Source organism: Streptopelia decaocto, assembly GCF_964273445.1.
Source record: "Streptopelia decaocto genome assembly, chromosome: 6".
Lineage (NCBI taxonomy): Eukaryota > Metazoa > Chordata > Aves > Columbiformes > Columbidae > Streptopelia > Streptopelia decaocto.
In genome coordinates, this window is record NC_138660.1 from 13163240 (window position 1) to 13180000 (window position 16761).

Below are 16761 nucleotides of genomic sequence, written 5' to 3' on the forward strand. Positions count from 1 at the left end.
ACATTTGTTCAAGAGCAGTCACAAATTTTCCTTATTATTATTCTTAATTAGAACACCCAGCCTTACAGCTTTTGGTTGCTTGAGGTAAAAAACTCAGCACAATTTGAACTGTGATCAACCAAAACATGAAATGAATGCTGTGTTTTATTTAATAAACTCTAGCAACACAAGGCTGCCTGGTAGACACAATGTAATTTGGTTTGAATGCAAAGATGGGAAAATAATGGGTTTGTCTTCAAAGCACTTTAAAAGAAGAGATTTCTGTATTAACAGGGAAGAAGCTGCCAAGCTAAAATTCATATTTAATAAGCTATTTTTTCTGTTCCCTTATATTAGCATTCTGAGATTGTAAATTCTTGTTATTTTCCTCAAAGTCCAGAAGTCGTCATGTGTCACTAGAAAGTCATTACTGCTGGTGTTAGGAGTTAGCCTGAGAACTATGCAGTTTTCTAAAAAATGGCAGAAAGGAGAGTGGGAAATGGCAGTTGCTGAATAGTTCTTCAAAAATATGACTCAAGATGAAAAAGCACACAGAAAGAGCAAAACAAGATAATTCCATTGTTTCTAAGACAATCTCATGTTTTGGAATAATAAGACAATTTTAAGACAGTCTTAAAGCATCTGCTGGCCTTCTCTCTCAGCTTGGTTTAACTACACAGAAGACAAACCCCAGAGCTTGTTGCAGTTACTCCAGGGAGGGGGGAAAAAAATCCTAAAAGAGTATTTAGATAACTACAAAACTGAAATGATAAATTGAATGAAGAAACCACACCAAGGACTCTTTTTAACTGCACGATTCATTGTGACCCTGACAAGCAGCACCCTTTAAAACTTTCCACTCTAGAGTTCACCAGGATAATGGTAACATACAGAAAAGAAAAAACAACCAGAGTAATCAGAGCTGCAATGCAAGAATCGACCTCTATAGCATGAAATAAATCACCTGTCCCTGTAAGGGCTACTTTGTGGTGATCATTTTTTGCAATGCAGATGGAGCACAGCAATGTCCTGCAGAAGGTCCCATGTGGTCAGGAATGGCGATGGTGCCTGACGCATGGTGCCCACAGGAGCATCCCCACTCCCAGGATATCCTACAGTGCTGTCCAGCTTGGGGTCAGGCTTGGTCCCCACCAGCACCTCATGGTTCTACAAAGCCATCATTGCTTTTAGCAGCAATTAAACCACATAATGAGCACTTGGAGAGTATCAGGTTCCTGCTGCTTATGGAGCTGTATTAATAACTAAAACCATACAGACAAAGGGGGGCAGAGCATCTCCATTGTACAAAGCAATTGGGATGGAGAAAGGAGATTTCTCCAGAGCAGCAGCCCTGGCAAAAGCAAAGCTCCCCTCAGGACCAGGGCTCTCCCAGTGCTGGAGCTCAGCCAGAAACCAGCTAAGGGCCCCCTTTTGGTTCCTCCATGTGGAGCACGTCCCTCTTTCTTTGCTGTTTCAGTTGAAAACTGTGTTACTCTCTCTTGCAGACGGGCCACCAGTGCAGGAGGGAGATGCAGCCGCAGCCCTGAGCAGGTGCTGCCGAAACCATCTGTGACCGACCTCCGTGGAGCCCAGCACCAGCCATGAGCGGCTTCTTCTCGCGCCTGGACCCTCGGCGGGTGCCATGGGGGGCCGCGGGCCATGCCCTGCGCACCCGCGTCCTGCGCACCAAGCCGGTGGAGTCGATGCTGGAGGGCACAGGGACCACCACCGCCCAGGGCTCCAGGCTGGCCAAGGTCCTCACAACCCTTGACCTCATCTCCCTCGGCGTTGGAAGCTGTGTGGGCACTGGCATGTACGTGGTGTCTGGCCTGGTGGCCAAGGAGATGGCAGGGCCCGGGGTCATTGTTTCTTTCATCATTGCTGCTGTTGCCTCCATCTTGTCAGGTGAGTTGTGCGAGTGGGTTTTTGAGTAACGTGACATGTCATGCATCCTCTGGCTCCATTTATGGGTGGACAGCTGGTAGGGTCCGTGCTCAAGAGCATAGGCTACAAGGAAGTAGCGACTTCCCCACAGACTGAAAAACCATTTTCCACTGGCCTTACCCAGCTCATGGAGTGCACTGTCTCTCATTGCCCAAACTTCAGACAAAACCTTGTACTGGGAGCCAGCAGCCCAAGCGTAATTACCCTGATGAGCTGCTGATGGCTTCCCCAAAGATGGAGCCTGTGGTCAGTATGTTTTGAAACATTTGAGAGTTTTGCAGCATGTATCCCAGGCAGAGAACGTGGCCAAGCCACAGCACTGGAGCAAAAGCATAACATGGCTTGTGGGAAACTCTGTTTCAACAGAAAGGGAATTGGTGGCTTGGGTAGCACCAGGCCTGGCTTTTTTTATTCTGGACATGGCTAACAGTTAGAAAATTCTTCAATTAGTTTTGGGGTTGATTTTATTAGCTCCTGTTTGCACAGGATGACACACTGAATTTCCAAAGAAAAAACCCAACAAACAAATGTATGGAGAGAGAGGAATTACATATTTGAGTGAAAAGCTGGTGAATTCTGCCTCCTCTGTAGGAACCCAGCTGAGCATATGGCTCGAGCTGCGGTTTCCACATGAAGCCAGTACTGCTGGCATTTGTCCTTTCCAGATCAGTGCTAACACGATGATGTGATGTTCCCTTTCTCCCGCTCAGAGGACTTTGCACGCTGTGTCAGTCTGGTATCCAGCTTTTATCCGCAGGTTGAATAAGGAAATTCGAGTAAATGGCAAAGGGCTTTGATAGAAGATGGGAACAGCAAACACAGCAAAATGACCCACCTCAGCTTTTCAAGTCTCTTGATTTTTGTAGCGGGAGGTGGAAGCATATCATGCTTTGTCCCTGGGGGTTGCGGTGCGGCTCCATGGAGACCCCACCAGAGTCTGTGTGAGTTTGAACCTCCTACGCCCCTGCACTGCAGAGGCACAACCCTGGCAGAGCCCGGGGAGGAGTGTCATGCTGTCCCCAAAGCCATGCCAGGGCAAGATCGCAGCGATGCTGGCTGGGGACCACCACACCAACAGTCCTGCCTCTCTGCTCCCCGGTTAGACCCCAGTGACAGGGCAGCTCAGACAGATCTATCACTGGTTCAGTCCAGAACAAGAGCTGAGACCACGCAATGAGATCCAATGCTCATTTGAGATTCCAACACAACAAATGAATGAAACCACTCATTTTTTAACCAGGGCAGTAGATAACATCAGCGTCTTTATCCCTTCCCACCATCTGCTCTCTCTCCTCTGTGAGGGTTTCACTGGCCATGAGGGAAATCAAGAGCAAACAGAACCGGGGTGGATCTCATCTTAAAAAAAACACACTGTCCTCCAAAAGGGGCTTTTTCACCCCAAATGCGAGCCCTGCCCTGCAGCGGGGAGCTCCTCTCACCTACAGGAGCCCACGCCGCTTCCCGCTCAGCTTTCATCTCCGCTTGCTTTTATAGCCCTGGGAAAGTGTTTTGGGAAGGATGTGGTGTTTTGATAGTCTCCTTGACCGCTTCCTCACTTCATCATTGACGCTGCTGTTGTTTATAACAGCAACACGTTTTTGGCAAGTAAAACCGAGTGAGGGTTTGGGAGCTGGATGGGCTATGGGGCTCACGGAGGAAGCGATTTCAGCTCTCATATCACAGTCACTCCCAGAGCACTATGTACTGAGCTCATATAAGTGTGCACAGACAGATTTTAAGGAGTTTCTCACGGTTTTAAGGCCAGATGGGACCACTAGATCACCTGCTTTCTCTTGATGTATTGAAGATCATAGAGTCAGATCCCACTGCCTGCAAACTGAGTCCAGGAGGGGTTTGAGTAAAAAAAGCCCATTCCAGAAAGCCGTCAGCTCCCCTGACAAGCAGTCGCAGGGAAGCCCTGCCAGGCAAGTCCCACTGGTGGGAAACCACTCTGCACTGTTTAGCCTGGTTTCAGGTAGAGATTTTTCCAGTTTCATCTACCTGAAAAAATTCTAGTTATGCTTTTCCCTTAGTTTAAGCAACATGTGCCCCATGAGGGTACTTACAGAGATAGTATAATCAATTAAACTGATAAATTAAATGAAATCGATCTCTCTCATTTTCTCACTAGAATGCCTTTTATTCAGGTCTCAATCAGAAACATTTGTCCAAATTCCCTCCACAAAGCCTCCAAAGCTGCCCTGGGGACAGCTCAGGCTCTCTCCATCAACTGTGACCACTGGGATTCTCTGCCCTCACCCCCATTTCTAACCAAAACCACTTCTTGTAAAAAATCAGCAGTTTGCATCTTACCCAACACTGTTACCCTCTCCACAGCCTTTTCCACAAGCTGTTGCTTGTCCCTTTAGTAATCTCCTTTCTTAAAGTAGTACAGCCTCGTTGATCACATCTTACAAACTCTTCACTGTGAGCTGAGGCTGGGTCCTCCCCCACAGTGGTTACCAGAGTGGGATAGTTTGCTCTGCCACACAACCCCACAAGCTTGGGTGCCACACTGTGCAAGAAAAGAGACTTTCTCTCCCATGGGAACTGCTCTGCTACTCCAACAACCCTTCCTGGGAATTTCAGGCACTGAGCCACACAATTTTGGAGCACATCATGATGCTCTTACCTGGTACTGCAGACTCAGCAGCAGCCAAGAGGCACAGTGGAGCAGGGGAGAGCTGAGCATGTGCCTCAGGTGCTGTCACCCTGCAGGACAAGAGCCGGGATAAGGGGCTCCAGCTGCAGCTCGTCATGAGCTGCTTGGGTGGTCCTGGAGAAATGGGAGTCCTTTTTTTCAGGAAGCTTTATTTATGGAGTTGCCTTTTATATATCTGCACACAGTGATCATGAAACACCCTGGATATGCTCAGCGGCTTGCTGAAAATGGGATTTTGCCCTATACCTGCCTCAATAAATTGGCTGTTCTTCTTTAACAAAGGATAGTCCCTCTGGATTTCTTGTGTGGAAACATGAATTAATTGGTGTTACCTCCAGCACTGCTGAAAGGCCCCTCCCCAAAGGCTTGTTTCACCTGAAACATCACTCCCATAGTGCCAGTGGCCTATAGAATGTCTCACGGTGCCTCTGTGTCCTCGTGCCAGGTGTCACCTCTTACCCTCAAACAAGATAACCAGAGAGTGGAGAGGTCAATTACTTCTGAAAAATGGGGGCTTGTAGATGGGAGCTAGGAAGGGACAATGTCATGGACCAAACTGCTCAGCTGTGTTTGTGTTCTTTGGAATAATGTCAATAACACTATAATTACACCAGCAGAATGACTGTCACACCAATTACACAGTGTAGCTGATATTCAAGGAAAAGAAATGGTCTTCTGTAAAAAAACTACCCTCCCAAACAGCTACTGTGTTGGTTTGTTTTCTGCAGAAACTTGCAAACACTCTTGACTGGTGGAAAAAAATAAAACTGTCTCCAAATTCGAGGAATTGTGTCAGGAGTGGGTGCACTCCCAGAGCTGGGCTGGCTGTGCAGGGCCAAAGGGAAAGCTGCATCCCTCTGGGTGCCAGGGGATGAGATGCCAAATAGCCAGGACTGCCAAGGAGTAACTGAGCAACACAGTTTTATTTAGCAGTTTAATAATAATAATAATAATAATAATAATAATAATAATAATAATAATAATAATAATAATAATAATAATAATAATACACTGCTGATGCAGCAGAGATTAGTGAGATAAAATCTGCATCCTAATAAATTATATATTGTCTTCCTTTTTAAGCAGAGAGGGAAGGTGGTGTGAACCCCGTTTCTGATGTAGGACCTGCAGCACCTCTAAGTGGTTTGATTAATGTCACCCAACATGGGCAGTGGCAATCAGGGACTGATGGCAGATCTTGCATCTTATGTCCGCTGGACTGGATAGTGCATATTATTATAGAACCAGTTTGTTTTCTTAATATATGTTGATACCTAATGCAGATATCCACAACATGTTGCAATACATGGTGAAAGATTACTCTTCTATTTTGGAACCCTAATAGAGTAATTGAAAACTCAAGCATTTTATACACATTAATATCCTTGCTTTGCTGTTATCATTCTGTATCAATAACAATCCTCTTTAAGCTTTATCTTGTCATTGGCTAAAAGTAGAGCTGCCTTCAAGAAAGATTATATGATTTTTAAGGCCATCAAAGAGAGAAACTAGATACTTGTCCCCATCAGAGCACCTGTTTTATAAATCATTCAGGCCTGTAGTTATCTGTGAGTGTCTTACCTTTGCTGAGTGCATGCATTTTTCATCATCTTTAAATAATGACTCTGTAGGGCTGGATGATTGGGATGTCTTGCAGCTCCTGAGGTTGGGCCTGCTTTACAGAAATCAAGTTTTGAAGAGTCCCATTGAAAAGCATGGCCAGCAACGTGCATGCATGTTAAACAGTGAATGGAATACCAAAACCTTCCAATACCAAGAAAAGAAGTAGCACCAAATTCAGCTTATGGGTTCAATAATTCTGCAATGTGTCGGGGTCAGGTTTTTATTGAAAAGTATCCTGACGTAGTAAGTACACAAGGAGTTTAGAAATTATTAAGGTCTACTGAAATCTTTTCCTGAAGAGCTGATGCTTCCGGGCTCCCCCTGATGCTGCCTACAGCCCTGGGCACCTTCTGTCACCTCCAGGCAGGTGGAACAGAGACAGTTTTGCTTTTTCCTTTTCCAAGCACATTTTCCTTACGTTGCTTCATATTTTAAACAGGTGTTTGCTACGCTGAGTTTGGTGTGCGGGTCCCCAAGACCACGGGCTCTGCCTACACCTACAGCTATGTGACAGTAGGGGAGTTTGTGGCATTCTTCATCGGCTGGAACCTCATCCTGGAGTACTTGATCGGCACGGCCGCAGGCGCCAGCGCCCTCAGCAGCATGTTCGACTCGCTGGCCAACCACACCATCAGCCGCTGGATGATCAACAGTGTCGGGACATTGAACGGACTAGGTGCGTCACACTGTGTGTAGCTACCTGTATTCATTAAGGCCTGGAAAGTAATTGGAAGCTTGTCAGAAGACAGACAAGGATATTAGGCTTCATTCATTATTCAAATTTCTTCATAGAAAGGGTTGTCAGGCATTGGAACAGGCTGCCCAGGGAAGTGGTGGAGTCACCATCCCTGGAGGTGTTTAAAAGACACATAGATGAGTTTCTTAGGGACATGGTTTAGTGCCAGTGTTTGTTTCATGGTTGGACCTGATGCTCTTGAGGGTCTTTTCCAACCAAAATGTTTCTATGATTCTATGATAATTTACAATCCATCTGCCTCTGGTATTTTGCCTTTGCAGTTTTTTCCCATACTGGATTCAGGATGTGTGGGATACACCTATAGTTTGAGTTCCTTTGGGATGAGCTGGCACTTAGCAGAATAAGCACATGGAAAAATTAGTGGAATGTCAGAGGCTAATGACGGTGCACGAGCACTTCACCCAGTGCAAGCACTTTGCTCGGTCCCATTAAGAGTCTTTTTAGAGAGTACAAGCCAGTGCCTGCCATGCTGCTGTGTAGAAACTCATGACCAGCAGTTCCAGCAGCAGGCCATGGTTCCTCCCAGTGAGTAAAACGGCTAGCTATCCTGTACCTGTGTCATGAAAACTTAATGTTTGAGTTTTAATTAGTAGTTAGCCAATATATTTTGTGCAAACTGGGACCTGATCATTTGTTTGCTGCCCTCACAAAACTCCTAACAGTGTCTTGAGGGATCAGGATTTATCACCTTAATAAAACAGTGTTAGCTAGCGGAGGCAGGGGCATCTGGAGACCACCTTTGCAATGAGGTCAAGGAGTTTTGCAAAGCCTCAGGGTCTGAAAAGCATTTCTAAAAGCTCCTGTAGAGTTTCTGTAGATAGTGTCCACAGCTATGGATGAAGAGTTACACACCTCTTTTCTCTTACCTAGGGAAAGGAGAGGAGTCCTACCCTGACCTTCTTGCTCTAGTCATTGCTGTCATTGTCACCATCATTGTAGCCATGGGGGTGAAGAACTCGGTGGGGCTGAACAACGTGCTCAACGTCATTAACCTGGCAGTCTGGATCTTCATCATGATTGCTGGTCTCTTCTACATCAAAGGTGACAACTGGGCTGAAGGGCAATTCCTGCCGTTTGGATGGCCGGGGGTAAGTCCTGGGTGCACAGACGGACATGCAGCACCTAAGCAGTGCCACCACCTGCCACACACTCAGCTTTGCTCTGGTATATGCACCCCACTTCCACTGCCCTCCCCAAATCTCAACCCTGCCAAACCCACCTGCACTTTGGCCAGGGACCTCCAACTTCCACCACTGCAGCCTTGGATCCAGACCTCATCACTCTTCCAAACCCAAAGGGTATGGCAATGCTTTGTCCATGTCTCCTGCCACCTCTTAGAATAAACTCAGAACTTTTCCAAAACATCCTCCTGGAGAAACAAACTCCACATGAAAATGTATGTCAGGAAATGCCACTAATTGCCCGGCAATGGAGCAAGATGCGGTGGCCATCCAAGACAGGGCGCTCAGGAGGAGCTGGCTCAGCCTCTGCCGAGGGGGAAATACTTATGTTGGCTGGTTCTCAACAACAATGTTCTCAAGCATTTGTTTTGAGCACTTCATAATGCCACCTGCCAGTACTTACTTTATGGATGTTCCCTCAAAGCTTACTAAGAATTTGGACATATTTGGCTTTTTTAGCTTGCTTGCACTGGTTTGTATCCAAGGATGAACAGAGACTGAAAATATCTCTGCTGGCCTAAACCCAAGATAATTTCTCAGATTTACACTGCTCGACTCCATCAGGGTTTTGTACAGAAAAAATAAGCAAGAAAGAAAAGTAAACTAAAATTCTTGATTACTGAAAGGTTCCCAAGCTGCCATACAACCCCTGCACCTCCCTTCAGTAACTCAGTACCTCTCTACCAGAGAACAACACTGAGGAGAAGAGCACTGAGGCCCATTTGAAAGCAGAGATCATATTAACCTTTAAATTGTGCTTGGCTTTTTATGCCACACAATAGAGATGAAAAAGACCAAACAGAAAATAGCTGTTTTGCTCTAGTTCAACCCACCAAATATCTCTTGGCAAAAATATATATAGTTTTAAAAGATACATATCCAAAGCACATAAAAATCAATAGAGCCTTCCCATCGTTTTCAGCTGGTTGTTTGTCTCCCAAATTGTTTTTAAAAGGAACTAGGAAATCCACCATAGCACAAGCATGAGATCCCCAGGAGCATAGGGTGTACTTTGAAAAGGCAATTACAGGTAGTCACCTGAAATGAGTGAATTTTACTGTCTGTTCCATCACTAGACAGTTGAGATGACAGAGATGTGATGGACATGTGGTATCCAGCCAGCTAGCTAGATGTATGTGAGAGTTTTACAACTGCAGATCAGCTTACTCCTTACACCCACACAGTCTTTACCCTGCTTCAGTGTTTCTTCCATGTAAATGTCCTTGCAAATATTTTATATTTTTTTAAAAATCACATTAAAAGTAACTAAACAGTATAAATAATTCCTCATCCAAGTGCTTCAATGTGTGCTCCCAACCTGTCTGCAGCTTCCAAGCAAAACAGAGGTTGTTTGGAGAGCGGTGCATCTGACTGTTGCTGCTCCCTCCTGCTTCTTCCACTGGCGGATCTTGCTGCCACATGAGACATCTCGCTAAGATGGAATCTGTAAACATGCTCCAAATCCATACTAATAGAAACAGATTTGGGGTGGATTATTGTGAAAGAAAACCTGAAATTAGTTAATTGTCTCCTCTATTGCTACTGGGATCTCCCAGCACATTCGGGCACTGCATGGATGCAGGTCTGTGGTACATCATGGGTGAGCTGCAGATGCCTTCAGTGACTCGGGCCACACATTGAAATCTTTTCCGTAGACCAGATCACTGGGTTACAGGAGCTCCCAGGGTCAGTCCCCAGATGGTAAGACCCAGCTTAACATCTGTACCTCCTGATCTGCCCCCCTCACCCCTTAACTCAGACTGAACAGAACTGGGCTCCTTCATCTTCCCTCAGTTCCCTCTCCCTGGGTGAGTGCCAGCCTTCCTCCTGTCACTCAGATGCCTGATCCTCCATGCAGGTGCTCAAAGGGGCCGCAACGTGTTTCTATGCCTTCATCGGCTTCGACATCATCGCTACCACAGGAGAAGAGGCGAAGAGTCCCAACACCTCCATCCCCTATGCCATCACGGCCTCACTCGTCACATGCTTGACAGCATATGTCTCTGTAAGTACCAGCTATGTGTAAATGTACATAAATTTATATATATGTATATATATTTTTTAAAAAATACATATAGAGCATGCCCCTTCTGGGTATCTGCATGGCTTCCGTCCCCATGAGCTGGGGTGCCAATCTGACCCTCAGACAAGGGCCCTTTCTTTGGTGGGAACTGAGACATCAGCTGTGCTTCCATGTGACTGCAGTGTCCTGCTGAGGCTCCCCTCGGCTCCAGCTGGGTTTGTCCCCAGGCTCCTGTCACCCTGCCAAGATCCCTCTGCTGGCTGCAGGGAGATGGTGGCAGCATTTTTTTTCCCCATGCCTCATCCCCATCTGCAGCTGGTTTTGCATCCAGAAGTGCAGCAAAGCTGAAGGAGCAGCAGCATTGCAGCAACATTTGTCCATGTTCTTGAGGGAGATGTGGAAGAAAGATGTGGAAGAGGGTCCAAGTGGAGGAGTAGGATGGGCAGAGATGGCTATGAGAAAGATGTGGCAGCAGCAATGTCCAGCTGCTCTGCACTCCAATAAATGCATGTTCGTACTTAGGGATTTTCTCTCTAAAAGAGAAAAAATATTTTTCTGATCTTTTCAATGAAACTCAGCCACTGCCTCTCCTGCAGTATGGTGGGCTTCCCTCAAAGCCAATTTGTCCTTGGCTCAGATAAGACCAGTGTTCCCAAGTGATGCCATCTTGGGTTTGGGGTTGTCCTGTGGGGGTGCACGACTCCAGTAGCACTGTGTCCGCACAGGAATATGGCAGATGTGATTGTTACTAACCCCACCGAGACCCACCAGCCTCCTGCATTAGCACTGCAGCGAGGTGCAAGGTGTCACGTTCTTGCCTTCAGATGGCAGAAACCGAGGCCCTGCAGTCCCCTGGATTAACCACCCCACAGCAAAGCACACACAGGCCTTACCTCCAGAATTTACATCTCCTCCACAGGCGACATCCGGGTACAAATGCAATCAGACTTGAAATTTTTTAGCTTTCCACCCTTTAGAAGCAGCCCTCACACCCTGTGAGTCCCCGGTGGCATCCAGAGCTGCTGCTGACATCTGTGCCCTGTTCCTCTTGCCTCCCCCAGGTGAGCATCATCCTCACCCTGATGGTGCCATATGATGCCATCGACACGGAGTCCCCACTGATGGAAATGTTTGTGGTCCACGGCTTCTACGCAGCCAAGTTTATCGTTGCCATTGGGTCTGTGGCCGGCCTGACCGTCAGCTTGCTGGGCTCCCTCTTCCCGATGCCGAGGGTCATTTACGCCATGGCTGGTGACGGGCTGCTCTTCAGGTCAGTCATGCCCATGATGGCATTTATTTTTGTTCTATTGGGACCTGGATGGGAAAAGTGCTGGCTGGGACGGAGTCTGTCCTGCACCCAGAGAGCCCTGTGCTTGCAGAACAGGGCAACACCAAAGCAAAATCCTGGGGAAAAAGAATCGGGAGAGATCTACGTAAAGGTTTCCCATTTGGTGATGGTACCTCGAGATTCAGCTGAAGGGAGGCTGAGCATTTCATTCAAGAGTTACTTGCGAAAGAAAGAAGTTTATGCATAAAATTTTGGCACTTATTTGCAAGAGTCCTAGTGCCCATTTCAGATTGCACAGAACTGGTTAGACCTAGATCTAACTCCAGATCCAGCCTCAGCAGTATTTCCAGTCTCTGGCTGTCTGGATGTCCAAAAGGAGCAAAAGGGTTCACAGCTCTGAGCCTGGCCCCTCCAGCTGGGTCAGGGTTATTGCAATAGGGAACTGCTACAATCTGCTGTTTTAACTTCCTGCAACTGTTTTGCACTCCAGATTTTTGTCCCACGTCAGTTCTTACACGGAAACTCCCGTAGTGGCTTGTATCGTCTCCGGATTCCTTGCAGCGTTGCTCTCCTTGCTGGTCAGCCTGCGGGACCTGATAGAAATGATGTCCATCGGCACACTGCTCGCCTACACACTGGTCTCCGTCTGCGTCCTGCTCCTCCGATACCAGCCTGAGAGCGACATCGATGGCTTTGTCAAATTCCTCTCTGAGGAGCACACCAAGAAGAAGGAGGGCATCCTGGCTGACTGCGAGAAGGAAGCTTGCTCCCCAGCGAGTGAAGGAGAAGAGTTTGCTGGCCCACCAACCAACACGTGTGGGGCAAAAAATCTGCCATCACTGGGGGATAACGAGATGCTAATTGGGAAATCTGATAAATCTACCTACAACGTGAATCACCCCAATTACGGCACAGTTGACATGACCTCAGGGATAGAGGCAGATGAGTCTGAGAACATCTACCTCATCAAGCTGAAGAAGTTGATTGGCCCTCGCTACTACACAATGCGGATCCACCTTGGACTGCCAGGGAAAATGGACCGACCCACGGCGGCCACCGGCCACACAGTCACCACCTGTGTGCTCCTGCTCTTCGTCCTGATGTTCATCTTCTGCTCCTTCATCATTTTTGGGGCAGACTACATCTATGAGCAGAGCTGGTGGGCTGTCCTCCTTGTCGTGCTGATGATCCTGCTCATCATTGTGCTGGTGTTTGTGATCTTGCAGCAGCCAGAAAACCCCAAGAAGCTGCCCTACATGGCGCCTTGCCTGCCATTCGTTCCTGCCTTTGCTATGCTGGTGAACATCTATCTCATGCTGAAGCTCTCCACAGTCACGTGGATCCGATTTGCTGTCTGGTGTTTTGTGGGTGAGTCCCAGGGTCATTTATTTTAAATTTTTTAACTGATACTCTTCTGAAAGGATGTTAATAATAACTTCCCTAATTAGAGTGCTTAGGCTGATGCTTCTTCAGCGGGGACATACCCAGTGCTTTGCATTTGTCCCTTGTCATCCTGAAGTTCTTAGAAACCTCGGTCAATCAAGCCCCTGAACCACAGCTAAATTGCAAATTACACCTCCAGAAAATGTCAGTTTGATGGAAGTAAACTGCTCCATGCAAAGGTGACTATTTTGATGAGTCTTTTGATACAAAGTACTTGGGTTCTGAAAATTACCTCACAGGCAGGTTTTCTACAGAAATCTGCCTGATTTCTTGCTATCTCACCCACTTGAGCTCTTCAGCAGCCCACACCAAAATCTCAGCACTGTGTTTCCAAAATCCAGAGCCACCCAACCCCAGCATCCCTGGGAGAGACAGAGCCGAGGGATCTGTGGACCATATCTCCTTTTCTTGGTCTAAGTCCTAAACTTTGTGGCAGTGGGATCTTGGGACTCACAAGCTCTGTAGTGGGCCTTTTTTTCCCAAATTTAGGCTTCCTGACACATAGCCAGGAGCCTGTCATATCTATAGTTTCCCTTGCTTTACATTGCAACCCACCTACTCCATAGACCCCAGAGACAAAGAGCAGATCTCATAGCTCCTGCGGAGAGCTGACAAGTCTGGATTACAGAGAACTGAAGCAACAAGACAATATCAACGCCAAGGACTGTTTACAGAGAACTAATAACCCTATGGGTAAATGTATACATCGCAGCAGCCCACAGGAGCCCCAGTTGCAGACAACAGACCCTGAGCATGGTGTCAGCACCCAAAAGGTCCATCCCTGGACAAGTATCCCACCGGCAGCCCTCCCCTTTGAGAGCAGGGTTCATGGTCTTGGCTTGAAAGGGAGAAAGTGATGGGGAAAGAGAACAAGGACTGATGCAAAGGTCACAGTCAGCTGCCACCTCCCATAAGGGCAGGAATCACCTGGAGGATGGGTAGACAAGCACACGCCACCACACCGGGCTCACGAGCCTTTGTGCTTTTTCTCAGGTGCTCCTGATGTTTGTAGATATTTTACCTTAGTTGGCAGAACCAGGAGATGACAGGATCAGACCTTGGATCTGCCTGTGGCATCTCAGAGGGTTTAGAGTAGTCACATAGTTTCAGTCTTTCAGGGGGAGGTTGCTACCTCATTTTTCCTCCATTTTGCCATTCCTACTTTTGGTTTGTAATGATGATGGCAGCTATGCTGAGTACAACTGAGGTCTCATAGTGAAGCTCCATCTCTAAGAGTTCTCCAACCCCAAGCTGAGCCATTGGGTAGCGGCTGCCATGTGCACCCTTTGGGCAGGAGAAGACTTGCTCAGTGCTTTGTTAGACATGAAAGGCAATAAGTGAAGCTGCAGACCCAGTAAAAAAAACCTTCTACCTGGAAGCAGAGTTACTCCAAAGCATCAACTCAATCCGCTGTGCTTAAGTACTTTCCCCATGGGTACATTTAACACCTGTTCAGCTGCCAGCAATGGCAACGAGTCAATCAAGCCACTCCATTGAGGTGGATGGGCTCCACCAGCCCCATCCAGGGCTGCTCACCTGTTGGGGCAACCACATTCCACTTGTTTTTCTGGCAGAGACGCGTGGTCCTGCTGCACAGATTCTGAATTTAACCTCATAAGCAGTCTGTGGTGTGTGGAGAAGTCTGTGTTTCTCCATGCAGATGTCTGGGGCAGGTTAATCCCAGAATCCACTGGAAATTAGATTTCCAGATACATTTGCTTCTAGGGAAAGCATTGGCGCAAGAAGGTGAGATCAAGTAGGACTAGAGGGAGAAGATGAAATGAAACTCCTGAAGGGGGAAGGACAGGATTTCAGAGCTGTTTTAATACTGAATACACTGATCCTGACAACCCTGAGGCACATGTGGCTGTGAGCACGAGCAGGAGAGAGACAGAACATAAGAAAACTCCAAAGAGAAAAGGATATCTGGGAGGGTAATGGGGTGAAGAGGGAGACTGTCAGAGCTTGACAGCCTCCACATGTCTTCTGGGAGCTGCTGTCCCACCAAAGCTGCAGATGGCACCATCACATGGACAGCAGTGATCCCAGCTGATGTTTAAAGCATACAGCCCTTGGGTCACAGGTGGCAGCTCAAAACCACAAACTCAATAGGTTTGAAGAGCAGATACCAACTATAAAATAAACTGGCTTAAAAAATATAGGCATATTTAGACACACCTAACTCTCACGAACTGGCACCAGCCTGGTGCTGGATGGGAGGATGCTGGTGGTGAGCTGGGCTGGATCCCAAACCCAGCCCTGATGTGGGTTTGGGGGGCAGGTGCCATTTTGGGGCATGATGTGTTTATAGCAATGTGTTAGCTGGGGTCGTGGGGTTGGTGAGGGCAGCTGGGGTCCAACCCTCTCCCTCTTGCCCACCACAGGTCTGCTCATCTACTTTGGCTATGGGATGTGGAACAGCACATTGGAGATCAGCGCCCGGGAGGAGGCCCTCCACCAGAGCACCTACCAGCGCTACGACGTGGACGTCGACCCCTTCTCTGTGGATGACGGCTTCTCCTACAACACTGAGGCTGAGGGCTACCCAGGCTGGGGTCCCTCCGAGGACAAGGGCTTCTCGTACCAGCAAATGGCAGGAGCAAAGGAAAACCATCGGACGAGTAGCAGGTCGAAAAGCAAAGGCAGGCACAAACCACCGTCAGAGGCCCTCATCGCCAACGATGAGTTGGACTACTCCCCTGAGTAGTGGGGCAGGCAGCAGGGTGCTGCACTGCCCAGACGATGAGGAAGGATCTCCGTGGCTCCCCCGTCCCGTCCTGTCCTCCCCAGGTCCTTCACACCGCCCTGCTCACCTCTGGTCCTGGGGACGTGCTGTGCAATTGCCGTTGACGCCGAACCAAACACACCTGTGGCCCATGCCGGTGCCACTGGTCGGATCCCACTCTGGTGAATTCTGGCTGATCCTCTGGCACCAGTTGATCTCTCAATACCAGCCGCACCAGCAGAAGCGGTGGACTGGGAGATGTGCCAAACTGGGAGAGCATTGAGAGGTGGAACGAGCCACATTAAGGAATGAAACAAGTTGCCCCTGGGGAACATCCACCCGATGGCTGCAGCCCCAGGATGCCACTCTTACATTTTTGGCACTGTCTTAGCATGTGTATTTTTTCCTTTGAACCACCCAGAAGTAATATCTGAGCCAGAGGGACAGAAAGGTAGGTAGGAACGAAATGGAGATGGACAAATCCCTTTCAAGGGAGTAGCTCAGAGGTGGATCCAGGGATGTTGGTCCCATCACACAACATTTCCATGGCCCATTTTGGTGCAAAGGCACTTGGTGCACACAATAGTGCAACCCCTGTGTCCATCCCTACACCCCGAACCCCAGCATCCCAAATACTGCAATTCAAAATTAGTCCTTGTCTCAGTCAAACCTTGAAATCTCAGTGCAGCTGAATATCCCAGATCTGCAGCTGGGAGCCTGGTCCCATTTCTGGTCCCTGCTCGTGGCTTAGTCCACCTTATGCAAATGGTCGACAAGGACCCCACACCATTTCTCTGAGCACCACCAGTCTGAGGCTGAGTGCTGTTTCCACCACGTTGTGTCTTTTACAAAAATTACCTCGTCATAATTCCCTCCCTGCAGTGGGCACGTTTCAGCACTGGCTCTGGCCTTGGTGTTTCAAGGACATGTCCATGCCCTCGCAAAATAGCAACGTCTGTGGGATGCCACATCTTGACAGAAGACTCAGCTGCTGAAATCTCCCTCCCTGCTGCCATCTCCACCTTGTACCTTTTTCTCTGTTTCTGACCCTGGCTTGGTGGATGTTGTATGAAAAAACACCAAAATGTTGCTGATTCTATACATGTCCATATTTCAGTTTGAAACCAAATGGAGCC

General features: G+C 47.9%; 1 protein-coding gene across 1 annotated transcript; it reads left to right on the top strand.

Moving 5' to 3' along the window:
* The first annotated feature begins 1516 nt into the window (after positions 1–1516).
* SLC7A14 (solute carrier family 7 member 14) lies at positions 1517–15816 on the top strand. Its single transcript, XM_082056392.1, has 7 exons — positions 1517–1884; positions 6648–6884; positions 7836–8053; positions 10005–10151; positions 11231–11439; positions 11948–12825; positions 15285–15816. Exons 1-7 carry the CDS (start codon positions 1581–1583, stop codon positions 15605–15607), a joined length of 2316 nt encoding a protein of 771 aa, XP_081912518.1. The 5' UTR covers positions 1517–1580; the 3' UTR covers positions 15608–15816.
* The last annotated feature ends 945 nt before the right edge of the window (positions 15817–16761 follow it).